This window comes from Larimichthys crocea, unplaced genomic scaffold (genome assembly GCF_000972845.2).
Source record: "Larimichthys crocea isolate SSNF unplaced genomic scaffold, L_crocea_2.0 scaffold270, whole genome shotgun sequence".
NCBI lineage: Eukaryota > Metazoa > Chordata > Actinopteri > Sciaenidae > Larimichthys > Larimichthys crocea.
In genome coordinates this window covers 29,779-46,880 of record NW_020853564.1, presented here as the reverse complement: position 1 = coordinate 46,880, position 17,102 = coordinate 29,779, and the positions used below count along the sequence as shown (strand labels likewise).

The 17,102-nt window shown below is 37.0% G+C and overlaps 3 protein-coding genes across 3 annotated transcripts; all 3 read left to right on the top strand.

Moving 5' to 3' along the window:
• Positions 1–4,540: 4,540 nt before the first annotated feature.
• On the top strand, positions 4,541–5,545 carry LOC109142323 (olfactory receptor 1-like). Its single transcript, XM_027275994.1, has one exon. The coding sequence runs from the start codon at positions 4,541–4,543 to the stop codon at positions 5,543–5,545; it is 1,005 nt and encodes a 334-aa protein (XP_027131795.1).
• Positions 5,546–7,082: 1,537 nt separating this feature from the next.
• Positions 7,083–8,133, top strand: LOC113744892 (olfactory receptor 2A12-like). The gene is made up of 2 exons (XM_027275993.1): positions 7,083–7,113; positions 7,484–8,133. Exons 1-2 carry the CDS (start codon positions 7,083–7,085, stop codon positions 8,131–8,133), a joined length of 681 nt encoding a protein of 226 aa, XP_027131794.1.
• A 4,259-nt stretch (positions 8,134–12,392) lies between these two features.
• LOC109142324 (olfactory receptor 146-like) lies at positions 12,393–15,397 on the top strand. Its single transcript, XM_019275736.2, has 2 exons — positions 12,393–13,332; positions 15,342–15,397. The coding sequence occupies exons 1-2, from the start codon at positions 12,393–12,395 to the stop codon at positions 15,395–15,397; spliced, it is 996 nt and encodes a 331-aa protein (XP_019131281.2).
• Positions 15,398–17,102: the final 1,705 nt, after the last annotated feature.

Here is a 17,102-nt window from a genome sequence, read left to right as displayed (position 1 = left end):
TATGATAGTTTCAAATAATACAAAAACACTTCGATACTAGGGAAACCCTGTAAGAACGGCCAAGGCGTTAGATAGGCAATAAAACAGTGTTGTGGTAAAAAAGAAAACATGCAGGAGAAACGTACCTTGATGTCTCTACCAAACTTGGTTGTCCACTGGCCTGGAGCAATGCGATGAGCTAGGTCACTGTTAAAATAAATAATAAGAAATACAAATTACCCACCTCATATTTGTATTTGTGTCATAAAAACTGACCTGCAATTGTATGAAAGAGTATAAAAAATAAACCCAATGATATCACCCAAAAAATGTGATTGTGGACATCTTTTCCCTATATTGATAAAATCTATAACAAACAGGGGCGCAGATAGTGGGTGTGTCAGGTGTGTCATGACACACCCACTTTTGAATGACCGTAGATCCGTCCCACCCACTTTTATGTAGCTTAACGTTTTGTTTTTTTTTTGTTTTTTTTTTAAAACTTTGTCTTCTTCAAATCTTCTGATTCAAGCATCACGAGGAAACCAAAATATGAATTAACATAATATTTGGTTTACTGAGGTGTGTGCTGATGTGCATGCGTTGTGTGTAACAACGCATACGCATCAAGCAAGTGACTCGTTTGGACTGTGCAGCAAAGAGTGTGGAGTCGTCGTCGACTTTGGTTGCCACGGTTACCAACTGATCACTTGGACAGCTAGCTGCACGTTCAGCACGGCATGGCATGATGAGAAGGACAACAAAAAAGCAAAAGACTATTGCGTCATTTTTTCAAAAAGTCACTTCTGTAAGTAAATTGTACTTTTTAAATATATACTTCATCACACCACATTGCATTTCTGAGAGTCTCGAAGCAATGTCCTCTCGTGAAAGTAAAATCGTACGAGGCAAGAGACAAACTTTCGCCTTCTGTCTCCGCGTAGCCTGTAGCCTACATGTAAATACCTCGTTGGACATTAATAACGTAATGCCGTTTTAATGTTAATCTGACTTTCCTCGCCACGCACGAGCATAGGCCTACTGTTTAACAAGGACTGACTAAACGCACGTAGCCCACCCAGTTTCTCAGCATTTTTTAAAACGAGTTTAGCATTTTTGTGAGGGGGTTTCTGTGTGTGATGACAGTTAATAATTTGTAATGATTTTCATGAGCTTCGTCCCCCCCAGTTTCTCAAACCTATCTGCGCGCCTGATAACAAAGTGTAACAAAGGTAAGTAACTTGTGCATTCATTTAAAACCTGATACAATGGGCGTCAAAACTTTACTATACTGACATTTGATTCCATATATTGGGGAATGCCCAGGCTCCAGAAGTCCTCCTGTGTCAGACAGACGTCCCTATCCAGGTGGTGGCTGTGGCTCACAGGCAGAGCGGGTCATCCACTAATCAGATGATCAGCGGTTCGATCCCCGGCTCCTCCGGTCTGCATGTTGAAGTGTCCTTTGGCAAGACACTGAACCCCAAGTTGCTCCCGAAGGCTGTGCCATCGGTGTATGAATGCTTAGACCCTTAAACTGATGAGCAGTTGGCTCATTGCCAATGTGTGTGAATGGGGTGAATGAGATATGTAGTGACTAGAAAGGCGCTATATAAGTACAGACCATTTACCATTTACCATCCTTCACAAGGATGAGCTACATTGAGCTACATATAAAAGACTGCAAAAAACATACTTAAAACCAATTGAAAACATACAAAAGAAACAGTAAAATCAAAACAATGCACATTCACAATTGTGTATAAATTAGATATATTTAGATCTACCAGCATGTCTTGAATTGGATGCATCTCCTTTAAACAACTCGCACCAGACCAGTAATTATGGTCATGACACGAGTGCTCAGACAGAGCTCTTCTGTTCAGCTGATAATGCATAAAAATAAATGATTTTTACAAACATGACAGTAAAGACTTTGCCAATGATAACACTGGGGAACATACTGAACATTTTTCTTGAGTTAGGTCTGACAGCTGTTTTTAACTAATTTTTGGGTAGTTGTTTGAGAACTGGCACTGGAATTTCAGCTGAATGAGGCATTGGTCTTATAGCTGACAGTAGATTAGAATATTCTATTTGACTTTTATTTTTCTTGTTAAAACCTGATGTTTTCACTAAACAAAAGTAACAGTCCAATCATCTTTTTGCTCTTGCCAAACCATGGGGATACCAAATACCACCTCTTCACGTGTTCCTTTGGTCCACATCCGTTAACTCTCGACACTGCTTGCACACTTTGTGAGGGGTCCATGGCTTGTCTTGATGTGAATGCATCTCGACAGGCTGCTGGGTAAAGGGTCATCTTTCACTATCATCTGGCATATCTTCAACACATTTGATTGATCAATCAAGAAAATAATCAGAATAATCAATAAAAGTTACATCCACTTAAATGACAGTACTTAAATGCTTCAATAAACTATGTGGCTGTGGCTGAAGCACTGTCATGAATGTACTTATTTAACACAAAAAGCACTCTTGATCACTGGTACATTCAATCGTCCAAGAGTGTTACAATAGAACAATTGTCTTTAGTAACCTTTTACTAATTATGTCTTAAGTACTAAAAGTAAGCCAGATTTATTTATATACCAGTTTTCAAATGGATTCTGCACACAACAGAGAATCAGTGAAAAGTTCTAAGTAGAGTAGTAGTAGAGACCATCTATTTGACCTAGGAGGAAGTAAGTGTTAGAGCTCCTCAGGGAGCCTTTTCTCTGTAACCCCTTTTGTGTGTTGCACTGTTAAACGCTCCTTCTTGTACAAGAATAATAAATTCAACTTAAACTTTGATACTTTAAATCCAGTCTTCCTTATTCAAGGGTTCTTCTTTAAAAATTCTTGTAACACATATGACAGATTTATAGCAATTTGCTTCCCTTTAAAGTGCCATAGTATTGTGACTACACCAGCTATTGTTGCAATGCTTCTGTCTGTGTGGTTTTTTGTATTCTGTCTAATAGCATTATCAGTGGTTTTTATTGATCGTCTCTTCTTCTGCAGAACTTTGGTGATAAACAGCTTTTACTGTGATCATGCACCAGTATTTAATTTGGCCTGTAATGACACATCTTTGAATACCATGACTGCATATCCAAGAGTGTTACAATAGAACAATTATCTTTAGTAACCTTTTACTAAAAAAGTACTAAAAGTAAGCCAGATTTATTTATATACCAGTCAAATGGATTTTCAAATGGATTCTGCACACAACAGGGAACCAGTGAAAAGTTCTAAGTAGAGTAGTAGTAGAGAACATCTATTTGACCTAGGAGTCGTGAGAAGTGAGCACTATATTGAATACATGTGAAATGAGATACAAGTATATACAATCATTTCTAGTTCAGCAGTTGAAACTATGGATCTCATTTAATAATGTTGTTTAAGTGTAAAAAAAATTAATTGGTTAGCTGCTTAACATGGCCCCAAAGAACGCGGATTAATCAAATATTGTGCTTAAATTACACAGATTGAGTTGGGCAGCAGAAGAAAGGAGAAAGCTTGTTGCTTATTCTCGAGCAAGGTTTAATTGAGCAGCAGGATTGGATATTATTGGCAAATATTTGACAAGCAATATTGAGTTATTCTTTTTATGATCTGTCCCAATGGGAGAAAATATAAAGAAAATAACAGATGCCCCAAAAATTTGTCCTGAGGGACACCACACATCTGGAGCAAGTGGAGAGGAATCAGACACAAAGTAAGACAGTAACAATTCTGTCAGTGAGATATGACAAAAACAGTCTAATACTATGCCTGATATGCCATCTCAGTCATGTAACCTTGTGATCAAGTGTACTGGGCAAGCACAGAGCTTCAATCAAAAGGTATGAAGATAAAACAATCACCTGCACCTGTAGAAAAGCAGTTTTAGAGTGCTTTTTCTGAAATCCAGGCTAACACTTTCTAATGCAGCACTGAGAACAACCTCCTCTAAAATTTTAGACAAAAGTGAGAGTTTAGATATAGGCCTGTAATTCTTTGGCATTTTTTTTTGTACTATGGACTGGACAGTTTGTGATTAACTGGTGACTGCTGAAGGACCACCATGATTACTGATGAAGACTCTCCTCCATGCTATAATTGTAATGACAGTTCATTCTTACATTTATACATTCTTATTTTGTATTGTGAAATTTGCATTAACGTTTTATGTTCATGTAAGTATTACATTGGGTTCATGGATTATGTGTCTAATTAGATGAGAATAGAAAAAAAAATCTTTCATTTAAAAAAAATAATTCCAATTTATTTTGTAAAACTTTTTTACTTACCTTTGTATTTGTTCTGTTCAAAAACCCTTGTGTAATGATGCCTTGACGACAATAGTTTTACTGTTGGTTGCATCAGCTCATCACATGACACTATGAGACAATTACATAATGAAGCATATCAATATCTAATTCATGACCATGTCTGTGACAGAGGAAAAGTATAAAGGTCTTGCACAGTTCAGCAAACTGCACACTTGATTCTGAGGTGAATTTGATTTCATCAACTTTCCTCAAATAATTTACATTTTCAAACATTCATATTTGTGATGAGCCCAGAAGAGAAAGCTGCTACCACATTTAATGCCACATTTGTTCGACCAGCAAAATTCTATCTCATTGAATTTTCCAGCATCCCTCATGGGACGTTTTACTGTGTGTTTCTGTTTTTTGTTTACATCATGACTGTTTTTGGGAATGGCCTCCTTCTGTCTGTCATTTACCTGGTCAGGACTCTTCACACTCCTAAATACATGATAGTGTTTAACCTGGCTCTGACAGATTTGTGTGGCAGCACTGCTCTCATCCCAAAACTCTTAGACACATTTTTGTTTGACAGAAGATACGTTGTCTATGAGGCTTGCTTAAGTTATATGTTCTTTGTTTTATTCTATACAGGTATGCAATCCTGGGTACTTGCCATAATGTCATATGATAGATTTATAGCAATTTGCTTCCCCTTAAAGTACCATAGTATTGTGACTACACCAGCTATTGTTGCAATGCTTCTATCTGTGTGGGTTTTTATATTTAGTCTAGCAGCATTTTCTGTTTGGCTTATTGATCGGCTGTCCTTCTGTGGATCTTTGGTGATAAACAGCTTTTTCTGTGACCATGGACCAGTACATCGCCTGGCCTGTAATGACACGACCTTAAATAGAATAGTTGGATATGTTTCTTTTATTATAGTACCCTGTCTTCCTCTTGTATTGATAGCATTGACATATGTTTGCATTTCCATAGCACTGAGCAGGACTGCTTCAAGAAAGGAACGAGTCAAAGCGTTGAAAACTTGTACTTCACACCTGATTCTTGTGGCTATTTTCGTTTTACCAATACTGGGTACCAAGATAGCAACAGCAGCCTCCTCTATCAATCATATCGGCAGGATTGTAAACACCTCTTTAACATACACAGTACCAGCTTTACTCAATCCTATCATATACTCTTTAAAAACAGAAGACGTGCTGAAATCTATCAAGAAACTTTGCAAAATAAATAGAATTAGCAAGACAACATTGTCCCAAAAGGTGAACTCTTTATCACTGCTATAATGACACAGTAGTGTAGAGTGTTACAACATAATTGTTTTTAGAACTCTTGTATCTGTGCAATCTTGGGATTTCAGTGTGTTATGAAATGTTGATAGTGTACACTGCTTAATAAGATAACAATTATTTTAGACAAAGATGCTTTGTTTATATCTGATTTAAAAAAGAAAAAAAATTGTTACCAACTATTCTGATAATTGATTAAGTATTTTAGCAATTTTTCAAGAACATATGCAACACATTATCTGGTTCCACTGTCTCAATTGTGTTGATATAATGCTTTTCTTTGTTATATGTGAAAATAAACTGAAATTGCTGTTTTACAAGTTAAACAAAACAAAGATTTCAATGCATCTTGACAGTTGTATAACCACCATCTTTCACTATCTTCTGACATTTTATCTGCAAGACATTCCATTGATTAATCATGTAGAAGTAGAAACATATAATAATATTTAATGCAAAATTACACTGATAAAAATCCGCGAAACAGCGAGTCCGCGAAAAGTGAACCGCGATATAGCGAGGGACGACTGTACTGTAAGTGCAAACAAAAGGTTGAGCAATGAGAATGCTAATGAGGTGTGTAAGCTACGTGATCTCCAGGTAGAACAACTGTAAAAAAATTCTGTGAGAGAGGTGCCATCTCCTGGTTATACCCTGTAATTAATTGAGTAGGTGGAGTAACAGTAAAAAATGTTAATGTAAAAAAAAACTAAAAATGTATAAGAACCTTCTGATAAAGCTCCTCCTTTATCATTATCATATTAAAGAGCCTTTTCTCTGTAACCCCTTTTGTGTGTTGCACTGTTAAACGCTCCTTCTTGTACAAGAATAATAAATTCAACTTAAACTTTGATACTTTAAATCCAGTCTTCCTTATTCAAGGGTTCTTAGGTTAGGGTTTACTATCATCTGGCATATCTTCAACACATTTGATTGATCAATCAAGAAAATAATCAGAATAATCAATAAAAGTTACATCCACTTAAATGACAGTACTTAAATGCTTCAATAAACTATGTGGCTGTGGCTGAAGCACTGTCATGAATGTACTTATTTAACACAAAAAGCACTCTTGATCACTGGTACATTCAATCGTCCAAGAGTGTTACAATAGAACAATTGTCTTAATTATGTCTTAAGTACTAAAAGTAAGCCAGATTTATTTATATACCAGTTTTCAAATGGATTCTGCACACAACAGAGAATCAGTGAAAAGTTCTAAGTAGAGTAGTAGTAGAGACCATCTATTTGACCTAGGAGGAAGTAAGTGTTAGAGCTCCTCAGGGAGCCTTTTCTCTGTAACCCCTTTTGTGTGTTGCACTGTTAAACGCTCCTTCTTGTACAAGAATAATAAATTCAACTTAAACTTTGATACTTTAAATCCAGTCTTCCTTATTCAAGGGTTCTTAGGTTAGGGTTTACTATCATCTGGCATATCTTCAACACATTTGATTGATCAATCAAGAAAATAATCAGAATAATCAATAAAAGTTACATCCACCTAAATGACAGTACTTAAATGCTTCAATAAACTATGTGGCTGTGGCTGAAGCACTGTCATGAATGTACTTATTTAACACAAAAAGCACTCTTGATCACTGGTACATTCAATCGTCCAAGAGTGTTACAATAGAACAATTGTCTTTAGTAACCTTTTACTAATTATGTCTTAAGTACTAAAAGTAAGCCAGATTTATTTATATACCAGTTTTCAAATGGATTCTGCACACAACAGAGAATCAGTGAAAAGTTCTAAGTAGAGTAGTAGTAGAGACCATCTATTTGACCTAGGAGGAAGTAAGTGTTAGAGCTCCTCAGGGAGCCTTTTCTCTGTAACCCCTTTTGTGTGTTGCACTGTTAAACGCTCCTTCTTGTACAAGAATAATAAATTCAACTTAAACTTTGATACTTTAAATCCAGTCTTCCTTATTCAAGGGTTCTTCTTTAAAAATTCTTGTAACACATATGACAGATTTATAGCAATTTGCTTCCCTTTAAAGTGCCATAGTATTGTGACTACACCAGCTATTGTTGCAATGCTTCTGTCTGTGTGGTTTTTTGTATTCTGTCTAATAGCATTATCAGTGGTTTTTATTGATCGTCTCTTCTTCTGCAGAACTTTGGTGATAAACAGCTTTTACGGTGATCATGCACCAGTATTTAATTTGGCCTGTAATGACACATCTTTAAATACCATGATTGCATATGCTGGTTTTATTATGATCCTCTGTCTTCTGCTTGCATTGACAGCATTCACTTATATTTGTATTTCCAATGCACTGAGCAGGACTGCTTCAGGAAAGGAACGAGTCAAAGCGTTGAAAACACGTTCTTCACACCTGATTCTTGTGGCTATTTTGTTTTTACCAATAGTCGGCACAAACATATCAGCAGTTATCTCGTCTATACATTCTAATGCCAGAATGATAAACTCTTCTTTGACACATACGATACCAGCTTTACTCAATCCTATCATATACTCTTTAAAGACAGAAGTGCTGAAATCTATTAAGAAACATTGCAAAATAAATAGGATTAGCAACACAACATTGTCCAAAAAAGTGAACTCTTTATCACTGCTATAATGACACATAAAGTGTAGAGTGTTACAGCATGATTGTTTTAATTTAAAATCCTGAATTTCATTTTGTCATGAATTGTTGTGACACTACACTGCTTACATGTATAGGAATAACATGTATTAAAAAAAAAGTGGTACTGCAGTTTAAATTACAAAACATATCACCAAATTAAAGATACTGAACCTTCAAAAGGGTATAATGAGCACAATAGAGGACCAGCTTAATGTGTAAGTAGACTAAAACTGTACAATTAATAAACAGTGCTCCACTGGAACTGTCATAATTAGGCTACAATTAAAAAGGACTAAAGGAGTTACTTTTCAAGTCCACTATCAACTGTTGAACTTTTTTTTTTTTAAAGACGATTTTTTTTGGCCTTTTATGATAGGACAGCTGAAGATAGACAGAAAGCAGAGAGAGGGGGAGAGACAGACAGTAAATGGCCGTCCGATGCAGGATTCGAACCAGGGCCAGCCGCAGCGAGGACTGTAGCCTCCACATACGGGGTGGCCGCTTAACCCACTACGCTACCGACCGCCCGAACTGTTGTACACTTTACTTTAAAAGTGGCAAGTAGAGGTGCATGTTACTCAGGAAATGTAAAGTATGATTAAGTGCAAACAATTATCCATAATGTGTGTCATTTAATCTATTTTTCTCATGTTATGTTTTCATCTATTTCTTTCATCTTTCATCTTTCTATCATTCATAAAGAACAAACTTGTCTGGCCATAAAAGGACCTGGCAGCAAGTTAAAATTAAATATGAGAACATTTTGCAGGCTGGTAAGTGACGGTAAGTGACTTTAAAGTAGATAACGGTGAACAAATGAGTTGAATAGATAAGGAGCTGGCACTCTATTCAAATAAAGGGCAGAGTCCTGCAGAATCCTGCAGAGTTACACACTCATGATGTCCAAGGTGCTTACAGTACACATAAAATGTTTGGCTTACCTTGTGAAAGTCACTCGTAAATTGGACTAGCCCGAAAGACTCTGGAGTCATGCACTGAGCCAGCCCACTGTGCCTCTAAATTGCTGACAAGGCAGTTGTTACAGGGACTGGCTGGCACCCTGTAAACAGCTTATATGCTCTCTCTGGACAGGATTAAGAAGTGAGAAAGGGTAAACTCTGTGTCCGTTTTTCATCTCGCTTAGCGGAAAGAGGAGAGAGGATTAATTAAAACATTTACAAGTTAAATCCTCCTCTGTCATGAACACTCAATGTTCTCTATGACATAAACACGACTTCAAAATAAAATACAATAAAATACAATACAATACATCAATACAATCTTTTCCCATCTTTTAGCAAATGCTGAGTTAAGTTTTGTATGATCAAATAAATCAAAATGACAATAACCACTGTTACTCTGCAAGTTGTCTCTTTTTAACTTAAAATGAAACATAGCTTATGTTAGTACTTATGTATGGTTTTTAAATGCATTTTCCATTTTTAACTAAAATCATTTTACTCTTCCAAAATGCATGAGCTGACAGATTTTTAACTTGTTTTTAACCACTTTTAAAATATATGAAATTTGCTTTTAACATTAGCTTTTAACCGTTTAACAGTACATTTTGTTTAACATTAGCTTTTCACAGTTTACACAGTATCATACATTTCAAAACCATTAGACTTTACGAAAATGTTCAGGGAGCTATAAATAAAACTGTCTGACGTGACTTTGGTAGCAACAGGTGACGCTATCAGGCGCAAAAATGCGGCTACTGCGACATGTACATAGCCTATATGTCCACATATTTACCATATATATATCTTATTAGCGGACATTAAAACATTCAGCAACATGTCAACATATTACACTTCAGTTACTTAGCTTAATTTACTATTCCACCAACCTGGAAACAGAAATAAGTGAGACAGAGCAAACTCTGCGTCCGTTTTTCATCTCGCTCAGCAGAAAGAGGGAAAGCTGCAAAGCGGACCAAACTTACGTAAAGCCCCCCGGAGCACAATAAGCGCCTCACTGCCCCCTACTGGCGACCCCATAATTACTCCTGACATCTATATAAAATATTTACGTGCATATGGTGGTGGAAACAGGTTGATTACCCCTGAACGAATATTCAAAACATTAATTATGAAACCACAGAAACTACAACAAATGTGATAACACTTTAGTGGGCATCACACAGTCAGCATCACAGATCATCTAAAATGTTAAGTTGTAACCTATTAAGGTCATTAAATGCACAGAATTAATTTATGTAGGTCATAATAACCACAAATCACTCTTACCTGAGCATTGATGCTGTGGAAGGATTTCCTGTTAACGTAATCTCCCACATGTTCTCCTGAGGAGTGTTTGATCCTTATGTGTGTGCAATCCACTGCCAACTATTCCAATAATCAATGAATTGTGTTATTGTGTTATTTTTCAAGCTAAAGTGCTCTCAGTTGTGATGGTGCTTTTCTTTGTTATATGTAATAATAAAGTGAAATGGGTGTTTGACTGGTTGAATAAATCAAAAATGTGAATTCATCTCGACAGGCTGCTTGCACACTTTGTGAGGGGCCCATGGCTTGTCTTGATGTGAATGCATCTTGACAGGCTGCTGTGTAAGAGTTATCTTTCACTATCATCTGGCATATCTTCAAAACATCAATCAAGAAAATAATCACAATAATCAATAAAAGTTACATCAACTTAAATCATAGTACTTAAATGCTTCAATAAACTATGTGGCTGTGGCTGAAGCACTGTTACACAAGACTGTTCACAAGTCTTGTAGTTTTGTGTGAACAGTGCTTCGGCCACAGCCACATAGTTTATTGAACAGACAGCATGCCAACTTATTTGGAAATGGGGTGGTGCCTTGCTAACAAGTCAGTTGGCTACATCTACTTGGGGCCATGAATGTATTTACTTAACACAAAAAGCACTCTTGATCACTGGTGTATTCAATCGTCCAAGAGTATTACAATAGAACAATTGTCTTTACTAATAATAATTTACTAATTATGTCTTAAGTACTAAAAGTAAGCCAGATTTATTTATATGCCAGTTTTCATTCATTCTGCACACAACAGGGAACCAGTGAAAAGTTCTAAGTATAGGAGTATTTGTGAGACTGTCTATTTCACTTAGTGAGGACATGTGCAGCAGCAATTTGTCTGCAGACTATAACACACAACAGCGAACCAGTGAAGAGTTCTAAGTATAGGGGTCATGAGACCATCTATTTGACCTAGGAGAAGAGTGCTATATAATAAGCTTGTTGCTTTTTCTCGAGCAAGGTTTAATTGAGCAGCAGGATTGGATATTATTGGCAAATATTTGATAAGCAATATTGAGTTATTCTTTTTATGATCTGTCCCAATGGGAGAAAATATAAAGAAAATAACAGATGCCCCAAGAATGAGCCCTGAGGGACACCACACATCTGGAGCAAGTGGAGAGGAATCAGACACAAAGTAAGACAGTAACAATTCTGTCAGTGAGATATGACAAAAAACAGTCTAATACTATGCCTGATATGCCATCTCAGTCATGTAACCTTGTGATCAAGTGTACTGGGCAAGCACAGAGCTTCAATCAAAAGGTATGAAGATAAAACAATCACCTGCACCTGTAGAAAAGCAGTTTTAGAGTGCTTTTTCTGAAATCCAGGCTAACACTTTCTAATGCAGCACTGAGAACAACCTCCTCTAAAATTTTAGACAAAAGTGCGAGTTTAGATATAGGCCTGTAATTCTTTGACATTCTATTTTTTTTCTTTACTATGGACTGGATAGTTTGTGATTAACTGGTGACTGCTGAATGACCACCATGATTACTGATGAAGACTCTCCTCCGTGCTATAATGGTAATGATAGTTCATTTTTCTTATTTTGTATTGTGAAATAAGTTTCATGTAAGTATTACAGTGGGGTTATGTATTATGTGTGTAAATAGATGAGAATAGAAACATATTTTCTCTTTTATATAAAAAAATAAAAATTCAAATGTATCTTGTAAAACCTTATTACTTACCTTTGTATTTGTTCTGTTCAAAAACCCTTGTGTAATGATGCCTTGACGACAATAATTTTACTGTTGGTTGCATCAGCTCATCCCATGACACTATGAGACGATTACATAATGAAGCATATCAATATCTAATTCATGACCATGTCTGTGACAGAAGAAAAGTATAAAGGTCTTGCACAGTTCAGCAAACTGCACACTTGATTCTGAGGTGAATTTGATTTCATCAACTTTCCTCAAATAATTTACATTTTCAAACATTCATATTTGTGATGAGCCCAGAAGAGAAAGCTGCTACCACATTTAATGCCACATTTGTTCGACCAGCAAAATTCTATCTCATTGAATTTTCCAGCATCCCTCATGGGACGTTTTACTGTGTGTTTCTGTTTTTTGTTTACATCATGACTGTTTTTGGGAATGGCCTCCTTCTGTCTGTCATTTACCTGGTCAGGACTCTTCACACTCCTAAATACATGATAGTGTTTAACCTGGCTCTGACAGATTTGTGTGGCAGCACTGCTCTCATCCCAAAACTCTTAGACACATTTTTGTTTGACAGAAGATACGTTGTCTATGAGGCTTGCTTAAGTTATATGTCCTTTGTTCTATTATATACAGGTATGCAATCCTGGGTACTTGCCATAATGTCATATGATAGATTTATAGCAATTTGCTTCCCCTTAAAGTACCATAGTATTGTGACTACACCAGCTATTGTTGCAATGCTTCTATCTGTGTGGGTTTTTATATTTAGTCTAGCAGCATTTTCTGTTTGGCTTATTGATCGTCTGTCCTTCTGTGGATCTTTGGTGATAAACAGCTTTTTCTGTGACCATGGACCAGTACATCGCCTGGCCTGTAATGACACGACCTTAAATAGAATAGTTGGATATGTTTCTTTTATTATAGTAACCTGTCTTCCTCTTGTATTGATAGCATTGACATATGTTTGCATTTCCATAGCACTGAGCAGGACTGCTTCAAGAAAGGAACGAGTCAAAGCATTGAAAACTTGTACTTCACACCTGATTCTTGTGGCTATTTTCTTTTTACCAATACTGGGTACCAAGATAGCAACAGCAGCCTCCTCTATCAATCATATCGGCAGGATTGTAAACACCTCTTTAACATACACAGTACCAGCTTTACTCAATCCTATCATATACTCTTTGAAAACAGAAGACGTGCTGAAATCTATCAAGAAACTTTGCAAAATAAATAGAATTAGCAAGACAACATTGTCCCAAAAGGTGAACTCTTTATCACTGCTATAATGACACAGTAGTGTAGAGTGTTACAACATAATTGTTTTTAGAACTCTTGTATCTGTGCAATCTTGGGATTTCAGTGTGTTATGAAATGTTGATAGTGTACACTGCTTAAGATAACAATTATTTTAGACAAAGATGCTTTGTTTATATCTGATTTAAAAAAGAAAATTTGTTGCCAACTATTCTGATAATTGATTAAGTATTTTAGCAATTTTTCAAGAAAATATGCAACACGTTATCTGGTTCCACTGTCTCAATTGTGTTGATATGATGCTTTTCTTTGTTATATGTGAAAAAAACTGAAATTAGTGTTTTACAAGTTAAACTAAATAAAGATTTCAGTGCATCTTGACAGTTGTATAACCACCATCTTTCACTATTTTATGACTGATTGATTCTGATTGATTAATCAAGCAGAAGTAGTAACAAATAATATTTAATAAAGTTAATGATCAACTGTACATGCTGGTCTCAATAAACTTCTGTTATTTAGGAAAATAAACAGCATCATATAAGGTACAGTCATGGTCAAACGTTTACATACATTATGTTCTTTACAGGTGTATGTAAACTTTTGACCACGACTGTAAATATGAAGTCACTGTTGCAGAAGCACTATACATACAAAGCGGATCAGATTTCAAATGATATCATCTTTAGTCTCAGTTATTTGATAAGTTATCTTTGTATCATTTGAAATTAAACATGGGGTTTCAGTGTTTTGCACATCATCACATTTTGTTGATGTTGAAACTTTATAGGGAAGCCAGGTTGTATCCTGTTAACACATAACACAGCAGAGGCTGATGACTGTCATTACTGATGCAGGTATGTGGTCATGAACCAAAATGTTTGACAAATTAAATCATTTTGAAAGGAGCATACTGTATATTTGTTTACCAAATTTAATGAAACTTCAGCTGACAGTTGTTGAGAAATGCTACTAAAATATAAAAATGTCAAACTGCAGGTTGCATTACAAGAAATGTCAGGGGATCACCAAAGTCAGTTGGATACATTCACTGGGGGCAATAAATGTACTTACCTAACTTACCAATATGTCAACTGCAGTTCTCAGGCAGTGGAGATGAAACAGAACCCTTTAACCCTTGACATAGTAGTCATATATCTACCCCGGGGATTCAAAATTATGTGAAAAAGCGACAGGCAACTTTTTAACCTCAACCATTTCAGGACTAAAGGTCAAACCACCACCATATCTATGATGGAGCTGCAGTATGCGAACGGTTACCTTTGTAAAAGCATACTAACAGCTTGGTCTAGCTATCAACATAAGAAAGATTGAAATCCTCCATCAGTCACCACCAAACAGTATTCCTGTCCTGCCCCCAAACATCTCGATTGACAACACCAGACTGGAAAATATGGACCACTTACAATATCTGGCTCAAAGGCCGTATCAAAATGGAGGAAGCACACAGTTTTGATAAATAATACCAAAGATACTTAATTTATTTCAATAATCCAAAAACTAAATTGCAACAAAAGAACAACTGTGGGATGTGGCAATCAGTGGCAGTAGTGTAGTGATGTTGTAAATTGTTGTGGAGAAATTGCTGAAGTCAAAGGTCAATGGTGAGGTCAGGAAGGAAGAAAGTGTTCAGGAACCTTTGATGTCTTATGCTGTATTATTTATTGACGCTTGATCAAGGAGAATTAGAGACACTCTCAAAGTTCATCAGAAGTGCCTGAGTCGGTCTCGCATTCTGCCAAACTCATCCTGGTGGATAGACTTTAAACCTCAAGATAACACCACAAATACTACACGCCCAGAATTAGCCAAAGAGAATGTCTTTAGCCATGGAGGTATTATTGTCAACATATTCTAGTCTAAAGGATAAAGGATAAATGTGCTGCAAGATGCAAAACATAACGAAATAATAACGCCAAGGTGTGCTGCTGTCCTCATGGAGCGAGAGAGACCAAATGAGAGAGGCAGGGCTTTAATCACCACCCCACGTGACACTGGCCAGGTGTACTGAGTTGCACTAATCAGAGCCCCATGCACCAATCAGCTCAAGATCAAGAAGAGAGAGAGACAGACAGACCACTTCGGATGTGCCAGTGGAGCTTTTTTCAAGGCTAAGGAAAAGAGTCTTTGAGAACTGGGAACTTCTGGTGAAGACCAAAAACCTGGTCTACAAAGCTGTAATGCTACCCTCTCTTCTGTATGGATAAGAGGCCCAGACCATATACAACAGGCAATTAAAAGCACTAGACACATGTCATCAGAGATGTCTCAGAAAAATCCTCAAAATCAGTTGGGAGGATCGACACACCAACACCAGCGTCCTGGAGGAGCCTGATAACCTGACCATCACTGCGACCATCGCGCCACACCAGCTCAGATGGACTGGTCAACTTATCCACACACCTGACTTCCAAAACAATCAATCAATTTCAATCAATCAATTTTATTTGTATAGCCCAAAGTCACAAAGTACATTTGCCTCAGAGGGCTTTACAATCTGTACAGGGAGTGACACCCTCTGTCCTTAGACCCTCGGTTCGAGTGAGGAAAAACTTGCCCACAAAAACCCTTTTAACAGGGAAAAATGTGGAAGAAACCTCAGGAAGAGCCACAGAGGAGGGATCCCTCTCCCAGGACGGACAGACGTGCAATGGATGTCACGTGTACAGGACAAATCAACACAAACATATTGTACAATGACTGATAAAATGACAATGAATTATAATGAATGATAAAAATGATTACAGTAATAGATATGGTAGTAATAATGACAGTAATAATATATGTAGTGGGCGTCATGCAGGATCACAGCAGCAGCCACGATCCACGAGAACCTGCTGGACGACAGAGCACAGAAACTCCGGGGAAGTTTGGTTAGTAACATGCATTAATGAGACATGTCCACAGATGGAGAGATATGGAGAGATATGGAGAGATATAGAGATATAGATATATATATATAGAGAGAGTGAGATATAGAGAAATATAGAGAGATATATATAGAGAGAGATGGATATATATATATATATATATAGAGAGAGAGAGAGAGAGAGAGAGAGAGAGAGAGAGAGAGAGAGAGAGAGAGAGAGAGAGAGAGAGAGATAGAGATAGAGATAGAGATAGAGAGAGAGAGAGAGAGAGAGAGAGAGAGAGAGAGAGAGAGAGAGAGAGAGAGTTTTCGGTAAGGGAGATGTGTGCATCTTCAACCAATACCGTGCCTGGCTGGCATAACCCTCGGTGGGGTCCCCCGGCAGTGTAATCCTATGGCAGCATAACTAAGGGATGACCTGAGCCAGCCCTAACTATAGGCTTTATCAAAAAGGAAAGTCTTAAGTCTATTCTTAAAGGTGTTGACCGTGTCTGCCTCCCGAACCCAGAAAGGTAGTTTGTTCCACAGAAGAGGAGCCTGATAGCTGAAAGCTCTGGCTCCCAATCTACTTTTGGAAACTATAGGAACCACAAGGAACCCAGCGTCCTGAGAGCGCAGTGTTCTAGAGGGGTAATAAGGTATTATGAGCTCTTTTAGATAAGATGGTGCCTGACCATGAAGAGCTTTGTAAGTAAGGAGAAGAATTTTAAATTCTATTCTAGATTTAATAGGTAGCCAATGCAAGGAAGCCAAAATGGGAGAGATGTGATCTCTGATCTTGGTTCCTGTCAGAACACGTGCAGCAGCATTCTGAATTAACTGCAAAGTCCTAAGAGACTTATTAGAG